The sequence below is a fragment of the Chelonoidis abingdonii genome, chromosome 2 (assembly GCF_003597395.2).
Source record: "Chelonoidis abingdonii isolate Lonesome George chromosome 2, CheloAbing_2.0, whole genome shotgun sequence".
Taxonomy (NCBI): Eukaryota; Metazoa; Chordata; order Testudines; family Testudinidae; genus Chelonoidis; species Chelonoidis abingdonii.
In genome coordinates this window covers 47,556,461-47,582,113 of record NC_133770.1, presented here as the reverse complement: position 1 = coordinate 47,582,113, position 25,653 = coordinate 47,556,461, and the positions used below count along the sequence as shown (strand labels likewise).

The 25,653-nt window shown below is 40.9% G+C and overlaps 1 protein-coding gene across 7 annotated transcripts in view; it reads right to left on the bottom strand.

Annotated features, from left to right (window-relative positions):
• CDK14 (cyclin dependent kinase 14) overlaps nucleotides 1–25,653 on the bottom strand; it is a 545,410-nt gene that overhangs the window by 342,196 nt on the left and 177,561 nt on the right. For 6 of the 7 annotated variants that reach the window (XM_032798112.2, XM_075062353.1, XM_032798113.2 and 3 more), the window contains one exon: nucleotides 9,775–9,869. The exons of the other annotated variant lie outside the window; for it this stretch is intronic. In XM_032798112.2, the coding sequence (XP_032654003.1) occupies nucleotides 9,775–9,869 (95 nt within the window). The remainder of the gene's footprint in view (nucleotides 1–9,774; nucleotides 9,870–25,653) is intronic. 7 annotated transcript variants of the gene reach the window in all.

Here is a 25,653-nt window from a genome sequence, read left to right as displayed (position 1 = left end):
GAAAGCAATCTGAAAATTCAGTGTGAGAAGCAATATACATGAATATACTGTCACACCTATAGGCTTAGTTCCCATTTTAATTACAGTTGGCATTTCTGAGCCTTTTGCTATAGACATCTTTGCTGAAAATGCTGTGGAGCTGTAACACTAGCAGTATGGGAGCACAACAGAAAACAAATACAACCTGCAATATTAGATTGGGTCTTACTGATGGACTTAAAGTATAATCTTCACCAATTTCCTTAAGAGTCAATTGACGCAGTGTACATTATTTCCCAAATCATTTTCAGCATTAGCACTTTAACCCAAAACCTGTTCCCAATCAAGGTGAGATGTTAAAACAGCACAATGTGACCTTAAACGCAAAGAAAAGAGTTTTAACATTTGTAAAGTCATACATGCCTGTAAGGTAATGGCTAACTGAGCTAAACTAATGACTTGTGGGGTGGGAAGGAAGGGCAATGTTAATGTAGCAATAACTCCATGTTCCTCCTAAACCTTCTCTACTTTGCCTATCTTATGTTATTATTGATAACACCGTCATTCTCCCTGTGCCCAGGCCCCATAACCTGGGAGTCATCTTTCACTCCTCCCTCTCCTTTTCACACACACACCTTTCCTTAATGTTTGCCACTAGGGTGACCAGAAGAGATGAAGAAAATATCAGGACACATGGGGGGAGGGCAGGTCCACTGGCAGAGGAAAAAGGAAAAAAAAAAGCCATGTGCTGCCCATGGAGCAAAATATTGGGACAAATTGGGACACGGGACAACCACCCAGATATCAGGACGTCTTGTCACGCTATTTGCCACCCACACCATAAAATGCAGGGGCTCCTTATGTGTGTAACATTATGTATGTATGTCATTTTTCCAATATCAGGTCTTAGAAAAGTGCATTGCAGAAAGAACTGTTTCTTCCTATTTGCTGTGAAGTCCTTAGCACAGTATTGGATGCTGGAATAATACACTTTAGAAAGCGTTTGAGCCAACCGCGCAATGTCAAATACAAAATTTACCAGAGAAAGGTGATCTGCATTAGTTTGCTTCACACTAGAACCTCAGCTTCAGGTTTGTAAAACTCAACTAAATTTATTTCCAAGCGTGGTTAAACTGTCTTGCCTCCCCTCCCCCCCCCCCCTTTTTTTTTTTTTTTTTTTTAAAGAACATAAGAATGGCCCTACAGGGTCAGACCAATAGTCCATCTAGCCCAGTCTCCTATCTTCAAACAATGGCTGGTGCCAGATGCTTCAGAGAAATGAACAGAACCGGCAATTTATCAAGTGATCCATTCTCCTATCATCCAGACTCAGCTTCTAGCAGTCGGAGGTTTAGGGACACTCAGAGCATGGGGTTGCCTTCCTGACCATCTTGGCTAATGGCCACTGATAGATAAACTCACAGAGGATAGGTCCAACGCTTTTTTAACCAAGTTATACTTTTGGCCTTCACAAAATCCACTGTCAATGAGTCTGACAGGTTGACTGCGTGTTGTGTGAAAAAGTACTTCCTTATGTTTGTTTTAAACATCCCTGACAGGTGTTTGTCTAACCTGCTCTTAAAAATCTCCAATGGTAAAGATTCCACAACCTTCCTAGGCAATTTATTCCAATGCGTAACCAGCCTGACAGGAAGTTTTTCCTAATGTCCAACCTAAACTGCCATTGCTGCAATTCAAGCCCATTGCTTCTTGTCCTATCCTCAGAGGTCACTTTACCTCTCACTTCTTGTAACAACCTTTCACATACTTGAAAACTATTACTTCCCCTCTCAGTCTTCCCTTCTCCAGACTAAACAAACCAAATTTTTCTAGGTCATGTTTTCTAGACCTTTAACCAGTTTTGTTGCCCTTCTCTGGACTTTCTTCAGTTTGTCCTGAAATGTATCTTCCCTGAAATGTGGCACCCAGAACTGGACACAATAGTCCAGTTGAGGACTAATCAGCGCAGAATAGAGTGAAAGAATTAATTCTTGTGTTTTGCTTACAATATACCTGCTAATACATTCCAGAATGATGTTTGGTTTTTTGCAACAGTGTTACACTGTTAACTCATATCAGCTTGTGATCTACTATGATCCCCATGTCCCTTTCTGCAATCTTCCTGCCTAGGCAGTCTTTTCCCATTTTGTATGCATGTAACTGATTATTCCTTCCTAAGCAGAGTACATTGCATTTATCTTTATTGAATTTCATCCTACTTATTTCAGCCTGTTTCTCCAATTTGTCCAGATCGCTTTGAATTTTAAACCTATCCTCCAAAGCACTTGCAACTCCTCCCAGTTTGGTATCATCCACAAACTTTATAAGTGTACCCTATGTCATTATCTAAGTCACTGATGAAGATACAGTATTGTTGGGATTATGTTTACCAATGTGTATTACTTTGCATTTATCAACATTGAATTTCATCTGCCATTTTATTCCTCGGTCACCCAGTTTTGTGAGATCCCTTTGTAACTCTTTGCAGTCTACTTTGAACTTAACTATTTTGAGTAATTTTGTATTGTCTACATACTTTGCCACCTCACTGTTTACCCCTTTTTCCAGATCATTTATGAATATATTAAACAGCACTGGTCCCAGTACAGATCCTTGGGGGATTCTGTTATTTATCTTTTTCCATTGTGAAAGCCAACCATTTATACCTACTTTTGTTTCCTGTCTTTTAAACAGTTATTGATCCATGAGAGGACCTTCTCTCTTATCCCATGACTGCTTACTTTGCTTAAGAACCTATGATAAGGTTCTTAAACCTATATCCAGTAGATACAGTATATCTTGTCAAAGGCCTTCTGAAAGTCCAAATATACTATAACTACTAGATCACCCTTTCACCCTTGTCTACATGTTTGTTGACCCCCTCAGTGAATATTAATAGACTGATGAAGAATGATTTCCCATTACAAAAGCCATGTTGACTCTTCAACATACTATGTTCATCTACATATCTGAAAAATCTGTTCTTTATCATAGTTTCAACCAGTTTGCCTGGTACTGAATTAGGTTTACTGGCCTGTAATGCCCCGATTGCCTCTGGAGTCCTTTTTAAAAATCAGCATCACATTAGTTATCCAGCAGTCACTTGGTACAGAGGCTGATTTAAGCTGAAGGTTACATACTACAATTAGTGTTCTGAAATTTCATATCTGAGTTCCTTCAGAATTCCTTTGTGAATACCGTCTTGTCCTCATGATCGATTACTACTTAATTTATCAATTTGTTCCAAAACCTCTGCTATTGATGCCTCAATCTGGGACAGCTCCTCAGATATGTCCCCTGAAAAGAATGACTTAGATGTGGGAAATGCCTTCACATCCTTTGCAGTGAAGACCAATGCAAAGAATTCATTTAGCATGTCCACAATGACCTTGTCTCCCTTGGATGCTCCTTTAGCACCTTGATCATAAAGTGGCCTCACTGATTGTTTAGCAGTCTTCCCACTTCTGATGGACTTAAAAATTAATAGCAAAAAATATATATTTTGTAAGTCTCTTGCTAGTTGCTCTTGAAATTTTTTTTTGGCCTTCCTCGTTATACTTTTATGCTTCACTTGCCAGAGTTTCTATTTTCCTCATTAGGAACTGACTCCCAATTTTTAAAGGATGTCTTTTTGCCCCTAATTGCCTCTTGCACTCAGTTCAGCTATGGTGGTTTTTTGGCTTTTTTTATCCTCTCATGTTTTTTTAATTTAGGGTATACATATAGTGTAAGCCTCTATTATGGTGTTTTTAAAAAGTTGCCATGCAGCTTGCAGATATTTCACTTTTGACAATTTATTTTAATTTCTGTTTAACTTGCCCCCTCATTTTTTGTGTACTTCCCATTGTTGAAGTTAAATGCTAGTGTAGTGGGTTTCTTTGGCATTTTCCTCCCATTTTCCAATGATGTTATTGATCCATGAGAGGCACAATTCGGAATACCCATCATTTTCCAATGATATTATATTTAAATTACACAGGAGTTGGCAACCTTTCAGAAGTGGTGCGCCAAGTCTTCATTTATTCATTTGAATTTAAGATTTCGCATGCCAGTGATACATTTTAATGTTTTTAAAAGGTCTCTTTCTATAAGTCTATAATATATAACTAAACTATTGTTGTATGCAAAGTAGATAAGGTTTTTAAAATGTTTAAGAAGCTTCATTTAAAATTAAATTAAAATGCAGAGCCCCCTGGACTGGTGGCCAGGACCCGGGCAGTGTGAGTGCCACTGAAAATCAGCTCGTGTGCTGACTTCGACACCCGTGCCATAGGTTGCCTACCCCTGAATTACACTATGGTCACTATTACTGAGTGGTTCGGCTATATTCACCTCTGGGACTTGACCTTGTGCTCCACTTATGACTAAATCAAGAATTTCTTCTCCCCTCATGGATTTCACGACTAGCTGTTTCAAGAAGCAGTCATTAATGTGTCTAGTAATTTTATCTCTGCATCTCAGCCTGAGGTGACATGTTCTCAGGCAATCTGGGTACAACTGAAATCCCCATTATTGTTGGGTTTTCTGGTTTTGTACTCTCTCTGATCTCCATGAGCATTTCACAGTCATGGTCACCATCCTGATCAAGTAGTCGATAGTATATTCCTATATACTGTTACGATTCAAGCACAGAGATTCTGTTGTATAGTTTGATTCGAGGCTTTTACTATATTTGACTGTATGCTTTCTTTCAGATATAATGGCACTCTCTCTACAGCACGATATACTCGGTCATTCCTATAGATTTTGTACCCCGGTATTACTGTGTCCCACTGATCATCATCTTTCAACCATGTTTCTGTGATGCCAATTAAATTAATATCCTCCTTTAACATCAGCCACTCAAGTTTCAGTCTCTTGAACCAGATGTGCGCCAGTAGTCTTTGGGTAACCAAAAAACTGACAAACTGGGTCAGAGCAATGGCCCATCTAGCCCAGTATGCTGTGTCAAACAGTGACCAGTATCAGAGCATCAGGGAGAGTGTACAGAACACAGGAGTTGAAGTGATCCTCCCATCTTCCCCTCCAGATTTCTGGCAGTCGGAGGTATAGGGGTTGCCACAAGCTTGGGGTTGTATCCTTGACCATCTTGGCTAACAGCTAGGACCCTACCAAATTCACAGCTCTCCTTGGTCAATTTCACAGCCACGGGGTCTTAAAATTAGTCAGTTTCATGATTTCAGATGTTTATATCTGAAATTTCATGGTGTAGTAACTGTGGAGGCCCTGATCCAAAAGAGGATTGTGGGGAGGGGGTCCTAAAGCTCTTGTAGGGGGGTTACAGGATTGCCATACTCACTTCTGTGCTGGAGCAGATTCCCAGAGGTGGAGGTAGGTCCAATCTCCCTAGTGCTGCTTGGAGTGCCACAGCCAGGGGCTCCTAGCTGCTAGTCAGGGCCAGTGGAGGATTAACACATGGGCCCATGGGGCCCAAGCCCAGGGGCCTCAGCCAGTTTGAAAAATGTTGCCCAAGCCATGGCAGGAGCCACAGGGTGGAAGTCCTGAGCCATGAGACTGGGCAGGAGCTCCAGGGGTTGGAGGTGCAGGGGGTGGCAGGGGGGTCCCTGAGCCCAGGCAGAAGCCGCAGGGGGGTGGAAGCTCCTAGTCCTGGCTGGAGTCCAAGTGCCCCAACCCCAGCAGGAGCCATCGGGGGCGAGGAAAGGAAGGGGACAGCAGCCCCAAGCTCGAATGCCCAGAATCTGGGCAAGAGCTGTAGGGGGCGGAAGCCCCGATCCCCAGCAGGAGCCTGGGGAGGCCCCAGCCCTGGCAAGACCCGTGGGGCAGGGGGCAGGCAGCAGCCCAGGCAGAAGCCATGTAGGTGAGGGAGCTCTAGCCCCGGCAGGAGTCGTGTGTGAAGCCTCGGAACTAGCGAGCCCCAAGCTCCGGCAAGAGCCACAGGGGAAGCAGTGCAGAGCATACCCTCACTTCTGTGCTGCCTGTGGGGGAGGGTCTTATCTTTTCCCTGCACAGCTGTTATGAGGAGAGATAAGTCCTGTCCCATCCTAGCCCGGTTGATACGGAGGAGATCAGATTTCACAGGGCAGGTCTTATTTCATGGTCTGTGACATGTTTTTCACGGCCGTGAAATTGGTAGGGCCCTACTGATAGCCATTGATGGACCTATCCTCCATGAACTTATCTAGCCCTTTTTCTTGAACTGGAGCTTTAAAAAGTTCATCTCTCAAATAGGCATGAACAGATTCACTTTACACCCCATACAGTAAATTTAAATTGGCACTGGGACAGGATCCCCAACACCTTCTATGTGAATGTGTGAAACAGTGCAACGTGATACACAGATGAAAGAGCAAGCAGGCTTCTGTTCTAATGGAAAAACACTGGATTTTGAAATGAAACAACAGATGGGAAGCTGATTCCTCACAGATTATAAAAGGTCCATGAGCTACAGCACTGCTTTTTTTTTAACCATGGAACAGAACAAACTTGAATTAGGGGTGTGTAAGTGGGATGTTCATACATCACAAAGTCAATTTGTTGTTCAACCCATAAAGCACCAAGTTACTGGAGCAGGAATCAGTATGGATTGTCCTCTAGCAAGAGACTAGAACTGGAACAAAGAAAAGCACAAACAAGTTTGTTTACATTTGCAGGAGATAACGCTGCCTGCTTCTTGTTTACAATGTCACCTGAAAGTGAGAATAGGTGTTCGCATGACACTGTTGTAGCCAGCGTCGCAAGATATTTATATGCCAGATGCACTAAAGATTCATATGTCCCTTCATGTTTCAACCACCATTCCAGGGACATGCGTCCATGCTGGTGACGGGTTCTGCTCAATAACAATCCAAATCACTGCAGACTGACGCATATTCACTTTCATCATCTGAGTCAGATGCCACCAGCAGAAGGTTGCTTTTCTTTTCTTTTCTTTTTTGGTGGTTTCCACATCAGACTTCTGAAAGCACACTCCACATCTCGTCCCTCTCAGATTTTGGAACATACTTAAATCATTCTTAAATCTTGGGTTAAATACCTCGTACCTTCTTTGCATTTTGTCAAATCTGCAGTGAAAGTGTTCTTAAAACAAACAACATGTGCTGGGTCATCATCCAAGATTGCTATAACATGAAATATATGCAGAATGCAGGTAAAACAGAGCAAGAGAGAGATACAATTCTCACCAAGGAGTTCAGTCAAAAATGTAAACAACACATTTTTTTAACAAGCATCATCAGCATGGAAGCATGTCCTCTGGAATGATGGCCGAAGCACGAAGGGGCACACAAAATGTTTAGCATATCTGGCACATAAATACCTTGAAGTACGGGCAACAAAAGTGCCATGTGAATGCCTGTTCTCACTTTCTGGTGACACTGTAAACAAGCAGTCAGCATCATCTCCCATAAATGTAAACAAACTTGTTTGTCTTAGCAATTGGCTGAACAAGAAGTAGGACTGAGTGGACTTGTAGGATCTAAAGTTTTACATTATTTTGTTTTTGAGTACAGTTACATAACAAAAAAATCTACATTTGTACGTTGTGTTTTCATGATAAAGAAATTGCACTACAGTACTTGTAATAAGGTGAACTGAAAAATACTATTTCTTTTATCATTTTTAAAGTGCAAATATTTGTAGCAAAAATAATATAAAGTGAATACTGTACACTTTATATTGTGTTGTAATTGAAATAAATATATTTGAAAATGTAGAAAAAATCCAAAATATTCAATTTCAGTTGGTATTCTATTGTTTAATAGTGTGATTAAACTGCAATTAATTTTTTTAATTGCCATGATTTTTTTTTTTTTTAGTTAATCACGTGAGTTAACTGCAATTAATTGAGAGCCCTATTATTAACAAACTCAGTTTAAAATTCATTATTCGGATTCTGGAATTCAAATATATTACTAATTTGCTGTTGATTACAATGGAGAAGCCATGAAGATTTGTTAAAAGTTCAATATAGCCTCCATTAAAATCAATGAAGTATTTATAACAAATCTGCAGGTCCACCCCATTAAAACAAATAGAATATTTCTAACCAATCTGAGTTTATAAACACATTCACAGCTCATCACTGAATGAATCAGATTTTTGTAAATGAATTTTAGGTCAGCTATACAGATTTAAGGGAACATGTCCAGCAAATGTTTCTTTAGTTCAGAATAATTGGAAATCAATTTGTATGGTATAACTACAGCTAGACACTCATTTTAAAGCTATGATTTTACTGGGTATTTTGAGTGATAAGCCACAAGGCTGAAACTTATTCTATTTACTGAAAATATGTCTGGTATTTATTAAGGAGTGTAATTAAACAATTAGTAATATAGAGTAACTGGACTTCCGAATACTTAATACACTTTCTAATACTTAATGGATACAGCAAAATTTCTACTGCCTGATAGGGAAGAAAAAGCTGGGTCTCCTCTTCACAATTATGTCACAAGGAATATACTTGGTAAGTGCATACTTATTTTATGTTTAGAAATAATTCTATGGACTTTGCTACTCAAGCCAGTCAAAAGTTTTTGTTCCTGTTAGCCTAAAAGCTACCGAGAGATGACATCAGCCTCGTTCTGATTCTCTACAAAAAAATTTATCTATTCACTGCAAGATTAATTTTGCATTATTTGCAGTACTACATATTCCATTAAATTAGGCATACAATGTTAACATATCTGCTATCTTCTTCCTTTCAGTAGTCATTCTGTCATCTGAATTAAATGAAACTGAGGTTCGTCTCTGATGGGAAACACTGGGGCTTGGTTGCATGGAGTAGCAATGCTCACTGGCAGGGTGGATTTCTGAAGCACACCAGCCTGTTGCATGCTACACCGATCCATGAAGACCCCGTTGAAGTGATCTAAAAAGTTACCTGCATGAATTAATTTAGCTATTTTAGCTAGTACATTTTAGAAATCACACCTTCAGTGCGCATTGCTGCTCTATATAGATAAGCCCAAAGTGTCCTTTCTCTATGATACATTGGAATAAGGTTCTTTTCAGAGATACACAAGGAGCTCCTTTATTAGTAGTATTATTAAAATTCATTTATACATACTACTGTAAATTAATGCACTACTTCAGGGTAAGATACAATCCCTGACAAAACATGAACTGGAATAAACAACAATGTATGTGGTTATAGTGGTTGAATTCAAAGGCTTTCAGCATTACTCACAATCAAAGCAAATTTACTGTCCCAAAAGGATTCTTTTCCTCAGCTATTGCTTTAAATACCATGCACTAGTTTATATTTAAATAAATAGGTAAAAATTACCTCGATTTTTGAGGGTGGGTTTCTATATCTGCTTTTGTGAATGAACTGACAGCAGTGCAAAATTATGTTAGGTCACCTTATGCTATCTCAGCCCAAAAAAACTATAGAAGAACAAGAAAAAATAAAACTACAATATTTGTTTACCGTTGTTCTAAGCAACTCAGAAGACATCAAATTAGATGGAAGGTTTTCTAAATGTTCCTAATTAACAAGCTGAAATACTTGGAAAGATTGATTTTTCATGTGTATATTGAGAAAATACTGAAGGAGTAACCGATTGACTGATAAAATGTACAAGATTCTGAGATCCTATTTAAGAAAGAAACAATGCAGAGCTATATTAAAATGTCCTGGCACAGAGGCACTATAATATCTTATGTTACAATCCGTCACTCAGATCAGTGCAAGGCGACCTGTACGCTAGCACTGAAGTCAATGGCATTGCACATGAATGCACTGATTCTGCATCCAATTGCAGGATCATGACCCATGTTTATAAAATATTTGCCAACCCTTTCCCCATATTTAATAATAATAAACCCACTTACTTGCTTTTCCCTTTGTACACTGTGGCATATGATCCTTCCCCTAGTTTTTCCAGTTTTTCGTAAGAGTCTGCTTTTCCAAACTTGGGGCTTGTAGGCTAAATAAAAATAAAGGATGGAACTTTCAGCATTAACACCAAAATTAACTGCTTTGATTCAACCATGAAAGACTAAATGACATTATTGAAAAGGATGGGATTATATCTGAATTTTTTTTAATATTGGCTGCAAGAATCCAGCAGAGCTAATGTAGAATGTTTGATAGGCTGATCAAATAAACATCATTCAACACTCCAGACTGTGCTTACCTAGTTTAACCATATTCTTGTATCAGTGGAGCTATCAAAAGGATTTTGCTCTTAGTCACAAGAGGTTTGTGTTTCACTTTTGGCATACAAAACTTTAAATGCGGAGGTGGATCATTTCCAGCTAATTCAATCAATCTGTTTTAATAAATGTAATTCAGGATTCTAATCTGCTCTATAAAATAGGCAAGGTAATCACATAGGCCTGCTTAGATGAAAATGGCACTTAGGGCATTGAGCATCTCCCAGAAGAAATAAATATCTTATGGAATGGGCCCTCCAAGAGAGAATTTCACTTCTGAATTGATCCTAAAATTCTTTGGTTTGCATACACACTGCCTTTTAATGGTGTGTGTATGCAGTATGGCTTTTTATAATCTTTATTCTTAATGATTGCTGCCTGAGTTTCTATAACTGAATCAGGTTACAGCACTTTGTTCAGTGAAAAAGCAAAGGGTCAGATTTTCAGCTAGTGCAAACAAACACAGCCCCCTCACTGGCTTTAGCAACAGCTGGGAATCTAACCTAAGCTTTTACACAAACCTAACAAAACTGACAATAACTAGAGCTGTGAAGAGTAGAGGTTCATATTGCACCTTTAAAAATACACTCGAAAATGATTAATTTGAAAGTGCTGAAAATAAGGAAAATTATGCAGAGGGCTCTGTCTTGTAAAATTGCACCGTTTATCTTCATTTTGTTAAACAGAGCCTACGCAGCAGGAGAATACCAAACAATGTTTATCGCAATCTTCATTATTTCAGTACAATAGTCTATGAAAACAATAACATATATATTCTTTGTGTCTCTTTGTAGACATGCATCTCTGATACATATGTGGAAGTATGTATGTATATATGTATAATATATATAGTTATGGCATCCATGAGAGTGTAATGTGGTATAAATATTTCTGGTCAAAGAAACCACTTTTTGTTTTTGCAGAAATTTTCAATTTCTGTTTTTGATTTTCAGTCCCAAATTCATTCTGGGTTCCTCCCTCCCCCTTCCTCTTATATTTTATCAACGTAGAAGGAGAAAAAACATTGAGAGAGAAAGTGAGATTGTGTTTAAACTATTCTCCCCTAACTCCCCACCTTTTCCACTGCGGGAAGAGGAGAATAGGGAGGGAGGAAGACTAAAAACACTAAATTTAAGGACCAAAAACCTAACTGAAATGAAAATGTAATTACTGGAAGGAGAAGGATCCATCAGACAAGGTTTGTCTACTATCAGTTTGCTTCCCAGTGAGCCATTATCAACAGGCATGGGTGGGCATTTGTTTGTTAAGTCACTAGATTTCCAAGTTGTTCAGATATGATAAAGCTGGTTTACTGTGTTACACTTTTCTTATATGTAGTTTGCCTATTTTCATGTTGAGATTTACTTGGTGTGTTTTGAGATTTTTTTGGTTTGGTTTGTTTTATAACACCGCCAGTTGGCATAACATAGAGGTCTTAAGAATCACTATTGCTTTAGGACTCAGATAGGTAATCCATTACTATAAAAATCAAATAATTATTCCCTCAATCACAGATTCACTTTCCCCTATTCCAGCTGTCAAAAATATTGGTTAAAATCATATCTATTTGATTCATTCCCCCCTTGGAAGCCTGCTACATCCCCACTGAGAGTAAGCGAAGGATGAGAAGAGCTTGCATTGGGCAGGACCAGTAAGATGGCCAGAGGAAGAGCTCACTACTGACTATGCAGGAGAGGTGCCTGTGTTGATTGCCTCTGCATGATGGGCACCTCTGCCACATGCATCAGCAGCTGTTATGCTATCGACTCCAGCTTCACAGAAGCAGGATGTGCCTTGTCTCCCTTACTGTGCAGTCACAACTCCCAGTTGATCCAGTGCCTGGTCATGCTGAGAGAGAACAACCCCAAAGCAACAAGAAAACTACTCAGTCACCATCTGTCCAGACCCAGCAGAAAGACCTGGCAGCTCTTCTCCCCTTTGCAGACTGTGATGCCTCAGTACCCCAGGTTGGCCCTCTAATCTGGCCAAAAGGGTGTCCTTTTAGACTCCCTGAAGTGGCACAAGGCTCTGCATCGGATCTTGGGCTGATCTAGCTGGACCACTCGTGAGATAACTTGCTGATCCAGAACCCAATGTGATCCTTGCCACTTCCAAAGGTGGAACCAAAGTGTACACAGTCCTGGCAGTGTCGGACCCTACTGGGTTCCGCAATACAGTGTAGGATGATGTAGGCCAGGTGTTCAGGCACCTAAAGATGCGTATTGATGCTTAATAATATTTTCAAAAGCTGCTATCTGCATCTTTAGATACCTATATATCTTTAAAAACTGGCCCTTTAAGTTGTTCTATTACTCCCTGTATTACCTTTAACAAGCACAAATTGCCAGAGATTGCTGCTATGATACTTTAGCATGAAACTTGCAAGCTAATCTGCAAGACATTTCAGAGACCACAAAAAACTTTGAAAAGTGATACTGAGAATGCACACCGCAAGCACAATTAATCTTTGAAAAAAATCACCAATTGCTCATGCTAGCAGTTAACAATAATTTTAATTATTAAACATGAAAATAAAATGGACACTAATTTACATTTCACAATTTCACATGGTACCTTTCACTCATCTTGGAAAATACAGGATACCAGTCAGTTTAGTTTTCTGGTTCTTATTCAATAGCCTTGTGTTGAAAAGGCTGCAGAGGTTGATCTTCTAAAGAATCAAAACAACCTCTATTAATATTAAATTTTGTAAAATTTTGTTATAAATTTGGAGTCTAAACCATCTGAAATGCCATGTAAACTCTGAAATCCCAAATGTTTATATTTAAATATTTTACTGCACACACAAAATTGGGAGTTTTTTCCTCTCATTTCAGTACATCCAGTTGCATATGTCTATTTCCGCAATACTTTAAAGAGCAAAATCCATACCTATAGATCTTTCTATAATACAGGAAGGGCCACTCATTCCTATCTATTTAAAATTAGCCTTTGATTGTTACAGAAAACACCCCCATTTTTAAAGTTAATAGTACTGTATATAAAAAAATCTCAAGACCTTAAAACAGTTTATTCAATCCACAGCTTTCAAATGTTTAGAAATGATTTTTATTTTTTGTTCAAAACCATGTTTCTTTTGATAAATTAGCTGCCACGAAACAGAGAACATGCAGATAAACTGAAAGCATTTTGGATGACGACAGAATATATGTGATTTTGAACATATGTGTGAAGGCTGATTTCAATCTCTCACAAGCATAAATTATAGTACTACAAAAACTCATGATGTTAATATGAGGGTTGAATTTAGCCTAAAGTCATTTTCCTGTTCACATTTAAAACTAATTTAAAAAATTATTAACAGGACCTATGGCTTAGGTATGTGATAATAAAAGCAGAGGTTTTAGAAGACATCTTTCATTATCCAGAAGATAAGTTTATCTAGATGGCAGCCACTCAAGCCCCTGAATATGACACTTGATTTCTCTTTGGTCAATGATGTGCAGATGCCTTTGTGGATATAGTTTTTTTAAGAGAAAAGCTTCCTTTTAAATATAAGCTTGACCCATACGGGAAAAAACTGTTACTAACCTTGCTGCTGTTCTTCAAGATATGTTGCTCAGGTCCATTCCATGGTAGGTGTGTGCGTGCCACATGCACAGTTGCTGGAGATTTTTCCCTCGGTGGTATACCTAGGACTGGCTCTAGTGCCCTCTTGAGTGCCACACATATGTTCCTTCTTGCCGGCAACTCCAACAGAGGGATGAGAAGGGTGGGTCATGGAATGGACATGAGCAAAACATCTCAAAAAACAAGTTACAAAAGGTAGGTAACCATTTTTTCTTCTTAGAGTGCTTGCTCAGGTCCATTCCATGCTAGGTGACTCAAAACCAGTACTCCAGGAGATGGGCTCAGAGTTCATGGACGTGCTGACTGCAACACTGCTCTCCCAAAACTGGCATAATCAGTGGCCTGCTGGGCATAGTATGATGTGAAAGTATGATTCAATGACCATGTTGCAGCTCTGCAGATGTCCTAGATTGGTATTTGTGTGAGGAACGCTTCTGATGAAGCCTGGGCTCTCATGGAATAAGTGGTGAAGATGGCCGGAAGTGGAACCTTCACCTGCTCATAGCAAATCCAGATACATGCAGTTATCCAGGATAGGATTCTTTGGGATGACAGAGGTAGCCCTCTCATCCTTTCTGCTTCTGCTACAAAGAGTTGCATAGACTTGTGGAAGGGCTTAGTATTCTCAATATAGAAGGCAAGGAACTGCCTAACATCCAACGTATGGAACCGACATTCCTCAGTGGTCTTGTGAGGTTTCTGAAAGAAGATAGGAAGAAAAAAAGTGCTGGTTGTTGTGGAATTCCAACACCACTTTTGGTAGGAAGGCTGGAGGGGAATGCAGCTGGATTGTGTCCTTGAAGAACACTATATAAGGGGGTTTTAATATTTAATAATTGGAGATATACCTATCTCCTGGAACTGGAAGGGACCTTGAAAGGTCATCAAGTCCAGCCTCCTGTCTTCACTAGCAGGACCAAGTACTGATTTTTTCCCCAGATCCTGAAGTGCCCCCTCGAGGATTGAACTCACAACCCTGGGTTTGGTAGGCCAATGCTCAAACCCCTGAGTTATCCTTTCCCCCTGATGTCTGGGCTTTGATCTCAGAGACCCTTCTGGCTGAGGTGACCACCATTGGGAACGCGACCTTCCAGGAGAGAAGCAGTATGAGGCAAGATGCTAACAGCTGAAAAGATGGTCCCATGAACCTCGACAGCACCAGGTTTAAGTCCATGGTGGAACTGGATCAGAAACCTGACAGTAGAGTCTTTCCAGGCTCTTGAAAAACCTGACCATCTTGTGGGAGAACACTGATCTGCCTTGCACTGGAGGGTAGAATGTTCAGATAGCTGCCAAGTGGACCTTAATAGAGGAGAGAGACATATCTTGATGCTTTAAGTGGAACAGATACTACCTAGCAAGACTTGCCAGACCTGTTCCAAGTAGGGCTGCTTTTCAGGGTTCAGCCATGCAACAATCATGCCATCAGGTGCAGGGATGTAAGGTTCGAATGAAGCAACCAGCTATGGTCTTGTGAAATCAAGTCTGGGTAGGATGGGAGCATGAGTGGAGCTGCCACTGTAACGTCCAGAAGCATACCAAACCAATGCTGACGAAACCACGTGGAGTTATCAGGATAACCTTCACTGTGTCCCGTCTGATTTTTAGCAGGAACTTGTGAACCAAGAGGATCAGTGGGAAGTCGTATAGTAGGCAGTCTGCCCATGAGAGGAGGAAGGCATTGAAGAGGGAGCCCCTGCTGTGCCCATTAAGTTCTATTTGCTGATGGCATTTCCTGTTCTGTCCGGTGGCGAGCAGGTCCACCTGGGGAGCCCCCATTTCTGGAAGATGACACTGATGACCTCCAGATGAAGAGACCGCTGAGAGCGAGAGGAAAAGGACCTACTGAGGCAATCCACCAGTGTGTTTTTCAGGTTCTGGGGAAATGTGATGCCTCGAGGTGAAGACATGCACCACCTTGCCTAAGACTTGGCAAGCCAAACATACTGCTCTGAGTTCCCTAACATTTATATGCAGGGAACATTCTTCCTGGGACCAGAGGCCCTGAGATTGCTGAGGTGGGCTCCCTAATCCAGGTCTGATGCATCCAGAACTAAGGTTACCAACGGATGCAGGGCAGCAAAGGGTACTCTTTTCATTAAGGAACCTGGGTATCTCCACCAAATCAACAAACCAAGGACTGGCAGCAGAATCGTGAGTATTGAGTCTAAGTTGTGTCTGCTCGGGGAATAGACAGACCCTAGCCACATTTGTAGGGGTCTGAGGCATAGCCTTGCATACTGCACCACATAGTTGCATGCTGCCATCTGACCCAACAGTTTGAGGCAAACCCAAGTGGGTCATTACCTTGGAGATCAGATCTGGCATAGCTCGGAATCTGGCATCTGGTAAGTAGGCCTTGGCATGGGTCAAGTCAAGTACTGCCCCCAAAGAACTCTATTCTCTGAACCAGGACCAAAGTTGACTTATACTCGTTTATCAACAGTCCCAGCACCTGAAAGGTGGCCTGTACTGATGCTGTGGTGGACCTGAGCCTGCCAGTGGCCTTTGATCAGCCAGATGGCGAACTACAGGTAGATATGGACACCTCTACGTCTGAGAAAGGCTGCTACCACCACCATACACTTAATGAAGACCATGGGCTGCCAACAGGCCAAAGGAAAGTGCTGTGCATTGGTAGTGGTGTGACCCACTACAAATCTCACTTCTGGAGGGAGCCACTACAACCAGGATGTCAATTAGGCTGTGTGCAGACTCCTTTAGATCCTCGACTTCCAGACCCAAGTTTATGGTGACCCTTTTCAGGAGCTCTTGATGGGCCCTGAAGTCATCTAGCAGAGCAAGTTACTATGGCCTGCGACTGCCTCATCCGGGGATGATGAGGAAGAAGCCTGCACTGGAGGAGGTGCTGTGTCCTCTTCCTCAACCTGCACCACATCCATTGGGGCCCCTTCTCAGACATCGGTACCAGAGTCAGCACCAGAGTCAGGGTCCAGCACTAGATGGGAAGAAACAATGGCTCGCCTCTCAGACACCACCAAATATGAGCGGTGGGAAGGGGCACCCTCTACTGGGCAAAACTCCCATGGGTTCCAACACTGCCACTGCACTGGCCAGTGGCCCGGTGGCCATGCACCAGACAAGGGGCAAGTACCAAAGTCCAGTGCATAGGCTGGGCAGCGATATGACTTCAGTGGAAAGAAAGATTACCCTTCAGACTCCAAATAGAATTCTTCACTTCAAGACTATAGTGGCACAGTACCCACTTCCATCTCCAGGCAGAACCAGGGAAATGGTAACCACTGATGGGCCGGAGATCACTGCTTCAGGACCATGGAGGGTTTTCCCCTGAACAATGCCACAGTGGTCAGCGCTTCAATGGAGCTCACCACCCCTTGATCCCTTCTATCGCATCGCTTTCGTTAGCAGGGGGCCTTGAAGAGTTGATGGGATCAGGAGGGACATCGGGTCCTTTGCAACTGGAGTTTAAGGGGCCCACAGGCATGAGGTCTCACAACTGCTCCCAGGAGTTGGAAGTGGGTCCCAGACTGGACGTGGCATTCTAGGCAGAGTCACCAGAGCCAGCAGTGGCTCTGGGGAGGATGAGGGGCCCAGCCTTGGTCTCAATGCCACTCCCTGCTTGTCCTTCTTCAGCACCGGAGAGTGCCTTCTCTTGGTGTGCTGTTTCCTACACTTTTTGAACAGTGCCAGGAAGAACATGGTGCCTGTGGAGCGCTTCATGGAAAAACCTAACTGCTCTGTGCCGATTTGGAGTGGCTCAGCTGCGAGACTGGTCTACGGGCTGCCTTTATGAGTAAGGCCTTCAGACAAATGTCTTTATCTTTTTGAGTGCGTGGTCTGCAGTGCCTACAGATCTGGCACTTCTCTATAACATGAGTTTCCCCAGGGACAACTATTCATGCTATTATATACACTAACTACAATAACTATTCAATATAAGACAAAAAAGAGTCCAAACTACTGGGAAAGAAGCCTTGTAAAAGCAAACAGGATCATTCCAGGCAACCGTCAAGAGTGATAAGAAGGAACTGAAAGGGTGCAGAGCTGGCGGTACCCCTCATACCGGCGCACATACATGGGGCTTCAGAAGGCCTACAACCAGTCCTACGGATACCACTGAGGAAAAAATCTCCTGCAACTGTACACACATCACACACACACCTTGCATGGAATGGACATGAGCAAGCACTCAGCAAAGTAGTATTAACTTTAAGGAGGCTAAGAAGAGAAATAAAGCATTCAGACAATTGAAAAGAGCATCCAACTTCCAAGAAGAGACTGTTCTGTGTAAAAAGTCATTTTTGGTTCTTTCAAGTCATAGTTGTGGAGGAGGATCTCCTTGCTAAGAATAGGTTTTTGGACAGAAGAAAAATAAGGAGAGGAACTGAGAGATGGCGCTGAAGACAAAAAGGAAAATGAAACACTTATCAAGGTAAAATTGGAGAGCAAGTTTCTCATATTGAAAGGGCTCCAAATCAGTTACTATACAGCCACTAATAGTAACGGAACAGGCAAATCTGACCCTCCAAAAAGTTCAAAGATATGTACTGAAAAGGTTCAAAAGCAAAACACAGATTCTACACACAGCTGGGTGCTCTAAATTAAGGAATTCTGACTTTTGAGGCAGCTAGACGGAAACAGGAGATGCAAGGAAGAGATGACAAGATGCATTGTTTCCCAATGAAGTTGAGGGCTCGCAGAGAAGCCACCTAAATTTTGGGATCCCTTAATTTGAGAAATGAATTGAAGCCATCAAACAGGAATTCAGACAGCTCTCTTTCAAATGTCAGGATCAATGTTCAAAGTATTACACTAGCTAAAAAAATGTTTTCCATATTTTTCTGTTGTTTCTAGCTATGGAATCATTCCTATATTTAACAAGCCTCTACTGCAGTGAGTCAGCATGTCTCTATGTTTGCAGATTCAATCTTTCAGGCACCAAGTGGTCAGAAAGCTCTTGGCCCTGTTGGGATGAAGAACTGGCCACTGGAAAATGAATTCTCATTCAAGGAGGACTGATCATTGTTTCAAAAACAGGTGAGAGGACCAAGGTCTCAGACTAATATGGAGCAGGTGGAACGATCCTGGCATGATTCTCTCTCATCTTCTTAGCTATTGTGGGTGAAGAGAGACTGAGGATGAAGGCATACATCCATTATCTTTCCCAAGTATTGATAAAGCCTTCACTGTGGATCGTGCTGGATCATGTTGCCTGGGATAGTAAATGGGCTGATCACGGCACATCAAGATTTATTTCTCTTTCTTCAGTAAGTGGAACCTGGTGGTTTAACTAGTCTGCTTGAATGTTTACACTTCCTTGGGTGTAGTTTGCTAATATAGCTAGATTATGTTGCTCTAGAGACAAAAGAATCCTCACCATCTCAAACCTGAGTTGGGATCTCTTTCTCCCTCTCCACTGGCAAATGATGTGACTTCAGTCTTCTTGTATTCTATGAGAAGGATTAGAGTTTGGGTGTAAAAGCAATGACTTAATTCAGGGGACAAGGGACAACAGGGATTCCTCCTTGAGCTATATGGCTTGACAAAAAATTGACTTGTATGGGCTGCCCAGCCCCAGGCTCTCCCCCATTACTTGGAGAGACTAATTAATCTGAAAAGTCATCTTTAAAATCACTCAAATAGTGAAAAACATGGGTCTTCTTCCTGTTCAAGCATACTAGTACACTCACCCTATGCTTTCTCGATTCTTTAAATGACTGCTTCTTGGAGCAGCTGGTACAGGAACCCGTAAGAGGAGAGGCAATTCTCAGTTTAGTCTTGAGTGGAGCGCAAGATCTTGTCCAAGAGGTAACTATAACAGGACCGCTTGGAAGTAGTGACCATAATATAACATTTAACATCCCTGTGGTGGGAAGAACACCTCAACAGCCCAACACTGTGGCATTTAATTTCAGAAGGGGAAACCATGCAAAAATTAGGAGGTTAGTTAAACAGAAATTAAAAGTTACAGTGACTAGAGTGAAATCCCTGCAAGCTGCCTGGACACTTTTCAAAGACACCATAATAGAGGCCCAACTTAAATGTATACCCCAAATTAAAAAAACACAGTAAAAGAACTCAAAAAGAGCCACTGTGGCTTAACAACCATGTAAAAGAAGCAGTGAGAGATAAAAAGGCATCTTTTAAAAAATGGAAGTGAAATCCTAGTGAGGTAAATAGAAAGGAGCATAAACTCTGCCAAATTAAGTATAAAAATGTAATAAGAAAAGCCAGAAAGGAGTTTGAAGAACAGCTAACCAAAAACTCAAAAGGTAATAACGAAATGTTTTCTAAGTACACCAGAAGCAGGAAGCCTGCTAAACAACCAGTGGGGCGCCCCTGAACGATCAAGATACAAAAGGAGCGCTTACAGACGATAAAGTCATTGCAGAGAAACTAAATGAATTCTTTGCTTCAGCTTCACAGCTGAGGATGCTAGGGAGATTTCCAAATCAGAGCCATCCTTTGTAGGTGACAAATCTGAGGAACTGTCACAGATTGAAGTGTCACTAGAGGAGGTTTTGGAATTAACTGATATACTTAACAGTAACAAGTAACCGGGACCAGATGGCATTCACCCAAGAGTTCTGAAAGAACTCAAATGTGAAATTCTGGAACCAGTAAGTATGGTTTGTAACTTGTTCTTTAAATCAGCTTCAGTACCCAATGACTGGAAGATAGCTAATATAACGCCAATATTTAAAAAGGGTTCTAGCGGTGATCCCGGCAATTACAGACCAGTAAGTCTAATGTCAGTACTGGGCAAATTAGTTGAAACAATAGTAAAGAATAAAATTCTCAGAACATAAATTGTTTGGCGAAAGTCAACATGGTTTCTGTATAGGGAAATCATGTTTTACTAATCTATTAGAGTTCTTTGAAGGGGTCAACAAACATTTGGACAGGGGATCTAGTGGACATAGTGTACTTAGATTTCCAGAAAGTCTTTGACAAGGTCCCTCACCAAAGGCTCTTATGTAAATTAAGTTGTCATGGGATAAGAGGGAAGATCCTTTCATGGATTAAGAACTGGTTAAAAGACAGGGAATAAAGGGTAGGAATTAATGGTAAATTTTCAGAATGGAGAGGGGTAAATTAGTGATGTTCCCCAAGAGTCAGTCCTAGGACCAATCCTATTCAATTTATTCATAAATGATCTGTAGAAAGGGGTAAACAGTGAGGTGGCAAAGTTTGCAGATGATACTAAACTGCTCAAGACAGTTAAGATCAAACCAGACTGTGATGAACTTCAAAAAGATCTCACAAAACTAAGTGATCGGGCTACAAAATGGCAAATGAAATTTAATGTGGACAAATGGAAAAAATAACCCCAACTATACACACAATTTGATGAGGGCTAATTTAGCTACAACTAATCAAGAAAGAGATCTTGGAGTCATCGTGGATAGTTCTCTGAAAACGTCCACACAGTGTGCAGCAGCAGTCAAAAAGAAAACAGGATGTTAGGAATCATTAAAAAAGGGATGGAGAATATCTTATTGCCCTTATATAAATCCATGGTATGCCCACATCTTGAATACTGTGTACAGATGTGGTCTCCTCATCTCAAAAAAGATATACTGGTAGTAGAAAAGGTTCAGAGAAGGGCAACTACGATTAGGGGTTTGGAGAGGGTCCCATATGAGGACAGACTAAAGAGGCTAGGACTTTTAAGCTTGGAAAAGAGGAGACTAAGGAGGGATATGATCGAGGTATATAAAATCATGAGTAGTGTGGAGAAAGTAAATAAGGAAAAGTTATTTACTTGTTCCCATAATACAAGAACTAGGGGTCACCAAATTAAATTAATGGGCAGCTGGCTTCAAACAAATAAAAAGAAGTTCTTCTTCACACCGTGCACAGTCAACCTGTGGAACTCCTTGCCTGAGGAGGTTGTGAAGGCTAGGACTAGAACAGGGTTTAAAAGAGAACTGGATAAATTCTTGGTGGTTAAGTCCATTAATGGCTATTAGCCAGGATGGGTAAGGAATGGTGTCCCTAGCCTCTGTTTGTCAGAGGGAGGAGACGGATGGCAGGAAAAAAGATGACTTTATATTATCTGTTAGGTTCACTCCCTCCGGGGCACCTGGCATTGGCCACTGTCGGTAGACAGGATACTGGGCTGGATGGACCTTTGGTCTGACCCAGTATGGCCATTCTTATGTTCTTACGCTGGAGACTGTAGAAGGCACAAATGTGAAGCCAAAGGGTAAAGCCACTCAATAACAATGGCCCTTAATATAAAAAAAAATAGTTTGATTAGATGGATTTATGGAAACATGAGGTAAGTATCCTTCCCATCAGTGGAGCACAGGAATCCTATTAACAAGGGGGGAGCAAAGAGTATGTCAAATGGGGGGAAATGACAGTGGAAGATATTGGCATTTCAGACTCCTGAGATGGAATTATAAAAAACAGAAATGCAGAAACACCCTCTTGTGAGAGGCGGGAGAATCTGTTTTAAAAAAGAGTGTTGGCAGGGTCATTGTAACTAATTTCAAATGACCACTTCATTTATACACACTGTAGGGTATTTAACAGATTTAATCTGGGGTCCTAGTGTGTATTTAAGCATTATACTCAATTGGGAACACCAGCTTTTAGAAATTCTCAAGAATCAGTGTATTATTTGGCAAAGACAGCTTTAATGGAAAACTACATCTACAGCCACCTGACAATTCTTATACAAGCTGTGTGGGTTATGGTCTCATGCATTTTTCATAACTGCAAAACAGCTTGTGAATGTCACACTTTACCATCACACTCCTGAGCCTAAGTTTTAAATAGATTTTTTTAACAGAATATTAAACTTCAATGTGAAATTATCCTCAAGGGAAAAATATTATGTTCACAGTTCCATTGTAAATTATTTAAAATCCAAAATGAAGATTCTTCTGTTTTGCTATATACTAAATCCATTATAAGGAAAATCTGAATGTAAAGGACAAGTCAAGAGGACAAGTCTTTTACAACAACTCAAGGTCTATTCTCTATCATAGGAGAGAATATCTTTCAGTGAGATGCTGGTAAAGCTTTCATTACAAAACCACACACAGATTCTCGGGAGTTACTCATTCGTGGAGAGAACAGATCCTATTACATGCTAGAGTTAAATAGCTTAGGATCAATCCTGAAGCACAGCTGGCTATGAGGCAATAAGTGACACACAAAGCTGGCCAAACCTATAAACCTCCTGTGCTCTGAGCCAACCAGTCTTGAGGACAGTTGGGCTCAGTGCATGAGGTGTACAAAGAGAATTCTGTGCCCAAACTGCAGTTGCAAATGAGTTCTCCAAACTCCCACCCCACCCCCAAGTTCTCCTAGGCACGTCCCCATCCATGTTCCAATACAGGTGCACAAATTCATGGCTGTTAAGGTCAAGGAATACTCGCTACTCAGCTCCTGCAAGGGAGTCGGGCAGTCTTTGCAGGGGTTTCTTTTCCTCTCCTTTCCCAAATACTGAAAGGTATGTAGGAAGATCTTGGATCAAAAACCACACCATCTCACCATGTCTCGTTTCAGAACTACCATCCAGGCCAAGTCTCATATTCAACCAGGAAGGGACATCTCCCATATAAAACTCTGAAGCTCCCCAGCCATCAAAGTTGGATTCCAGGAAAGATGGACTGATGAGACGGAAAGACCACAAAGGTGTCCCACCCCCACCTGAATGGGAGAAGCAGGAAAGGGTTCAAGTTGCATTTGGCATCAGCAGCCAAGGAACAGTTGAAGGTTCCTTACCCCAAACAGCTTGAGCCAAGCCTTTGGTCCTTACTAACCACAGCTCTACATTCGTGAGTTTTATATGCATTTCTTTTTATAACAAAATCACACAATCAGACTGAAATATGAAATGCAAAATTGCCCACATGGAAGAGATTTCCACATTCAGAAAAAGTCTGAAACATTTTAAATACAGTACATTCTGCTTATTAGCAACCCCTCGGTTGCCAGCAAAAAGTTGCTATTATCCAGCAATTGCAAGCAAGCGGAAGGCAGGTTTGCAAGGCAGGAGTCAGGGAAAAAAGTGCTGGGACATACCTTCCCTGGCTGCAGCCCCACAGGCCTGCCTGTGGGCATGGCAGAAGCAGTAAGGGGACTGCAGCTCGGATGTCAGGGCTTCCCAGAGATAGCGAGGTTGCTGGGGGCCAATGGAGCTGCATGTTACCACTCCCCGGGGTCATAACACATTGTTATGCACCTTAATTTGATATGAATAAACTATTACAATCAAAATATTTTCCATTAACAAGGTGACAGAAAATTAGTATTTTGATACATTTAGTTATAAAAAAAAGTGTTCTTTAATCGGTTAACTAGATATGCAGAGACAAGGCGGATGAAGTAATATCTTTTACTGGACAAACTTCTGCTGGTGAGAGAGACAAGCTTTCAAGCTTACTCAGAGATAAAGCTCATACACATTACCTCAACCACCTTGTCTCTCTAATATCTTGGGATTAACATGGCTACTACACCACTGCACACAAATAGATGCGCCTACATTTTGGAAATACATTGTAATTAACAGATCAATGACACAGACATTATAGGTTGCTCTAGGAAAGCAAAGTCATTAGGTAAACCTAAAAAAGTCACCAGCTAGTGCAACATGAAAAACACTTAAATATCTATTAGGGCTGTCGATTAATCGCAGTTAACTCATGCAATTAATTCAAAAAAATTAATCACAACTAAAAAATGAATTGCAATTAATCGCACTATTAAACAATAGAATATCAACTGCAATTTATTAAATATTTTGGATGTTTTTCTACATTTTCAAATATATTTATTTAAATTACAACACAGAATACAAAGTGTACATTACTTTATATTATTTTTATTACAAATATTTGCACTGTGAAAATGATAAAAGAAATAGAATTTTTCAATTCATCTCATACAAGTACCATAGTGCAATCTCTTTATTGTGAAAACACAACTTACAAATGTATAATTTTTTTTTTACATAACTGCACTCAAAAACAAAACAATGTAAAACTTCAGAGCCTATAAATCCACTAAGTCCTACTTCTTCTTCAGCCAATTGCTAAGACAAACAAGTTTGTTTACATTAGATGAAGTAAACAATAACGCTGCCCACTTTTTATATACAGTGTCACCTGAAAGCGAGAACAGGAGTTCTCATGGCACTTTTGTAGCCGACATTGTAAGGTATTTACATGCCAGATAGTCTAACCATTCGTATGTCCCTTCACGCTGTGGCCAACTTTCCAGAGGACATGCTTCCATGCTGATGACACTCTTTAAAAGAATAATGTGTTAATTAAATTTGTGGCTGAACTCCTTGGGAAGAATTGTATGTCTCCTGCTCTGTTTTACCTACATTCTGCCCTATATTTCATGTTATAGCAGTCTCGGATGATGAGCCAGCATGTTGTTCATTTTAAGAACACTTTCACTGCAGATTTGACAAAATGCAAAGAAGGTACCAATGTGAGATTTCTTAAGATAGCTACAGCACTCAACCCAAGATTTAAGGATCTGAAGTGCCTTCCAAAATCTGATCAGGACAGGGTGTGGAGCATGCTTTCAGAAGCCTTAAAAGAGCAACACTCCGATGCGGAAACTATAGAACTCGAACCACCAAAAAAGAAAATCAGGCTTCTGCTGGTGGCCTTTGACGCAGATGATGAAAATGAACATGCTTTGCTCTGCACTGCTTGGATCATTATTGAGCATAACATGGACACGTTCTCTGAAATGGTGGCTAAAACACGAAGGGACATATGAATCTTTAGTGCATCTGGCAGGTAAATATCTTGCAACGCTGGCTATAACAGTGCCATGCAAGCAACTTTTCACACTTTCAGGTGACACTGTAAACAAGAAGCGGGCACAATTATCACCTTCAAATGTAAACAAACTTGTTTGTCTGAGCGATTGGCTGAACAGAATCATAGACTCATAGACTAAGGTCAGAAGGAACCATTATGATTATCTAGTCTGACCTCCTGC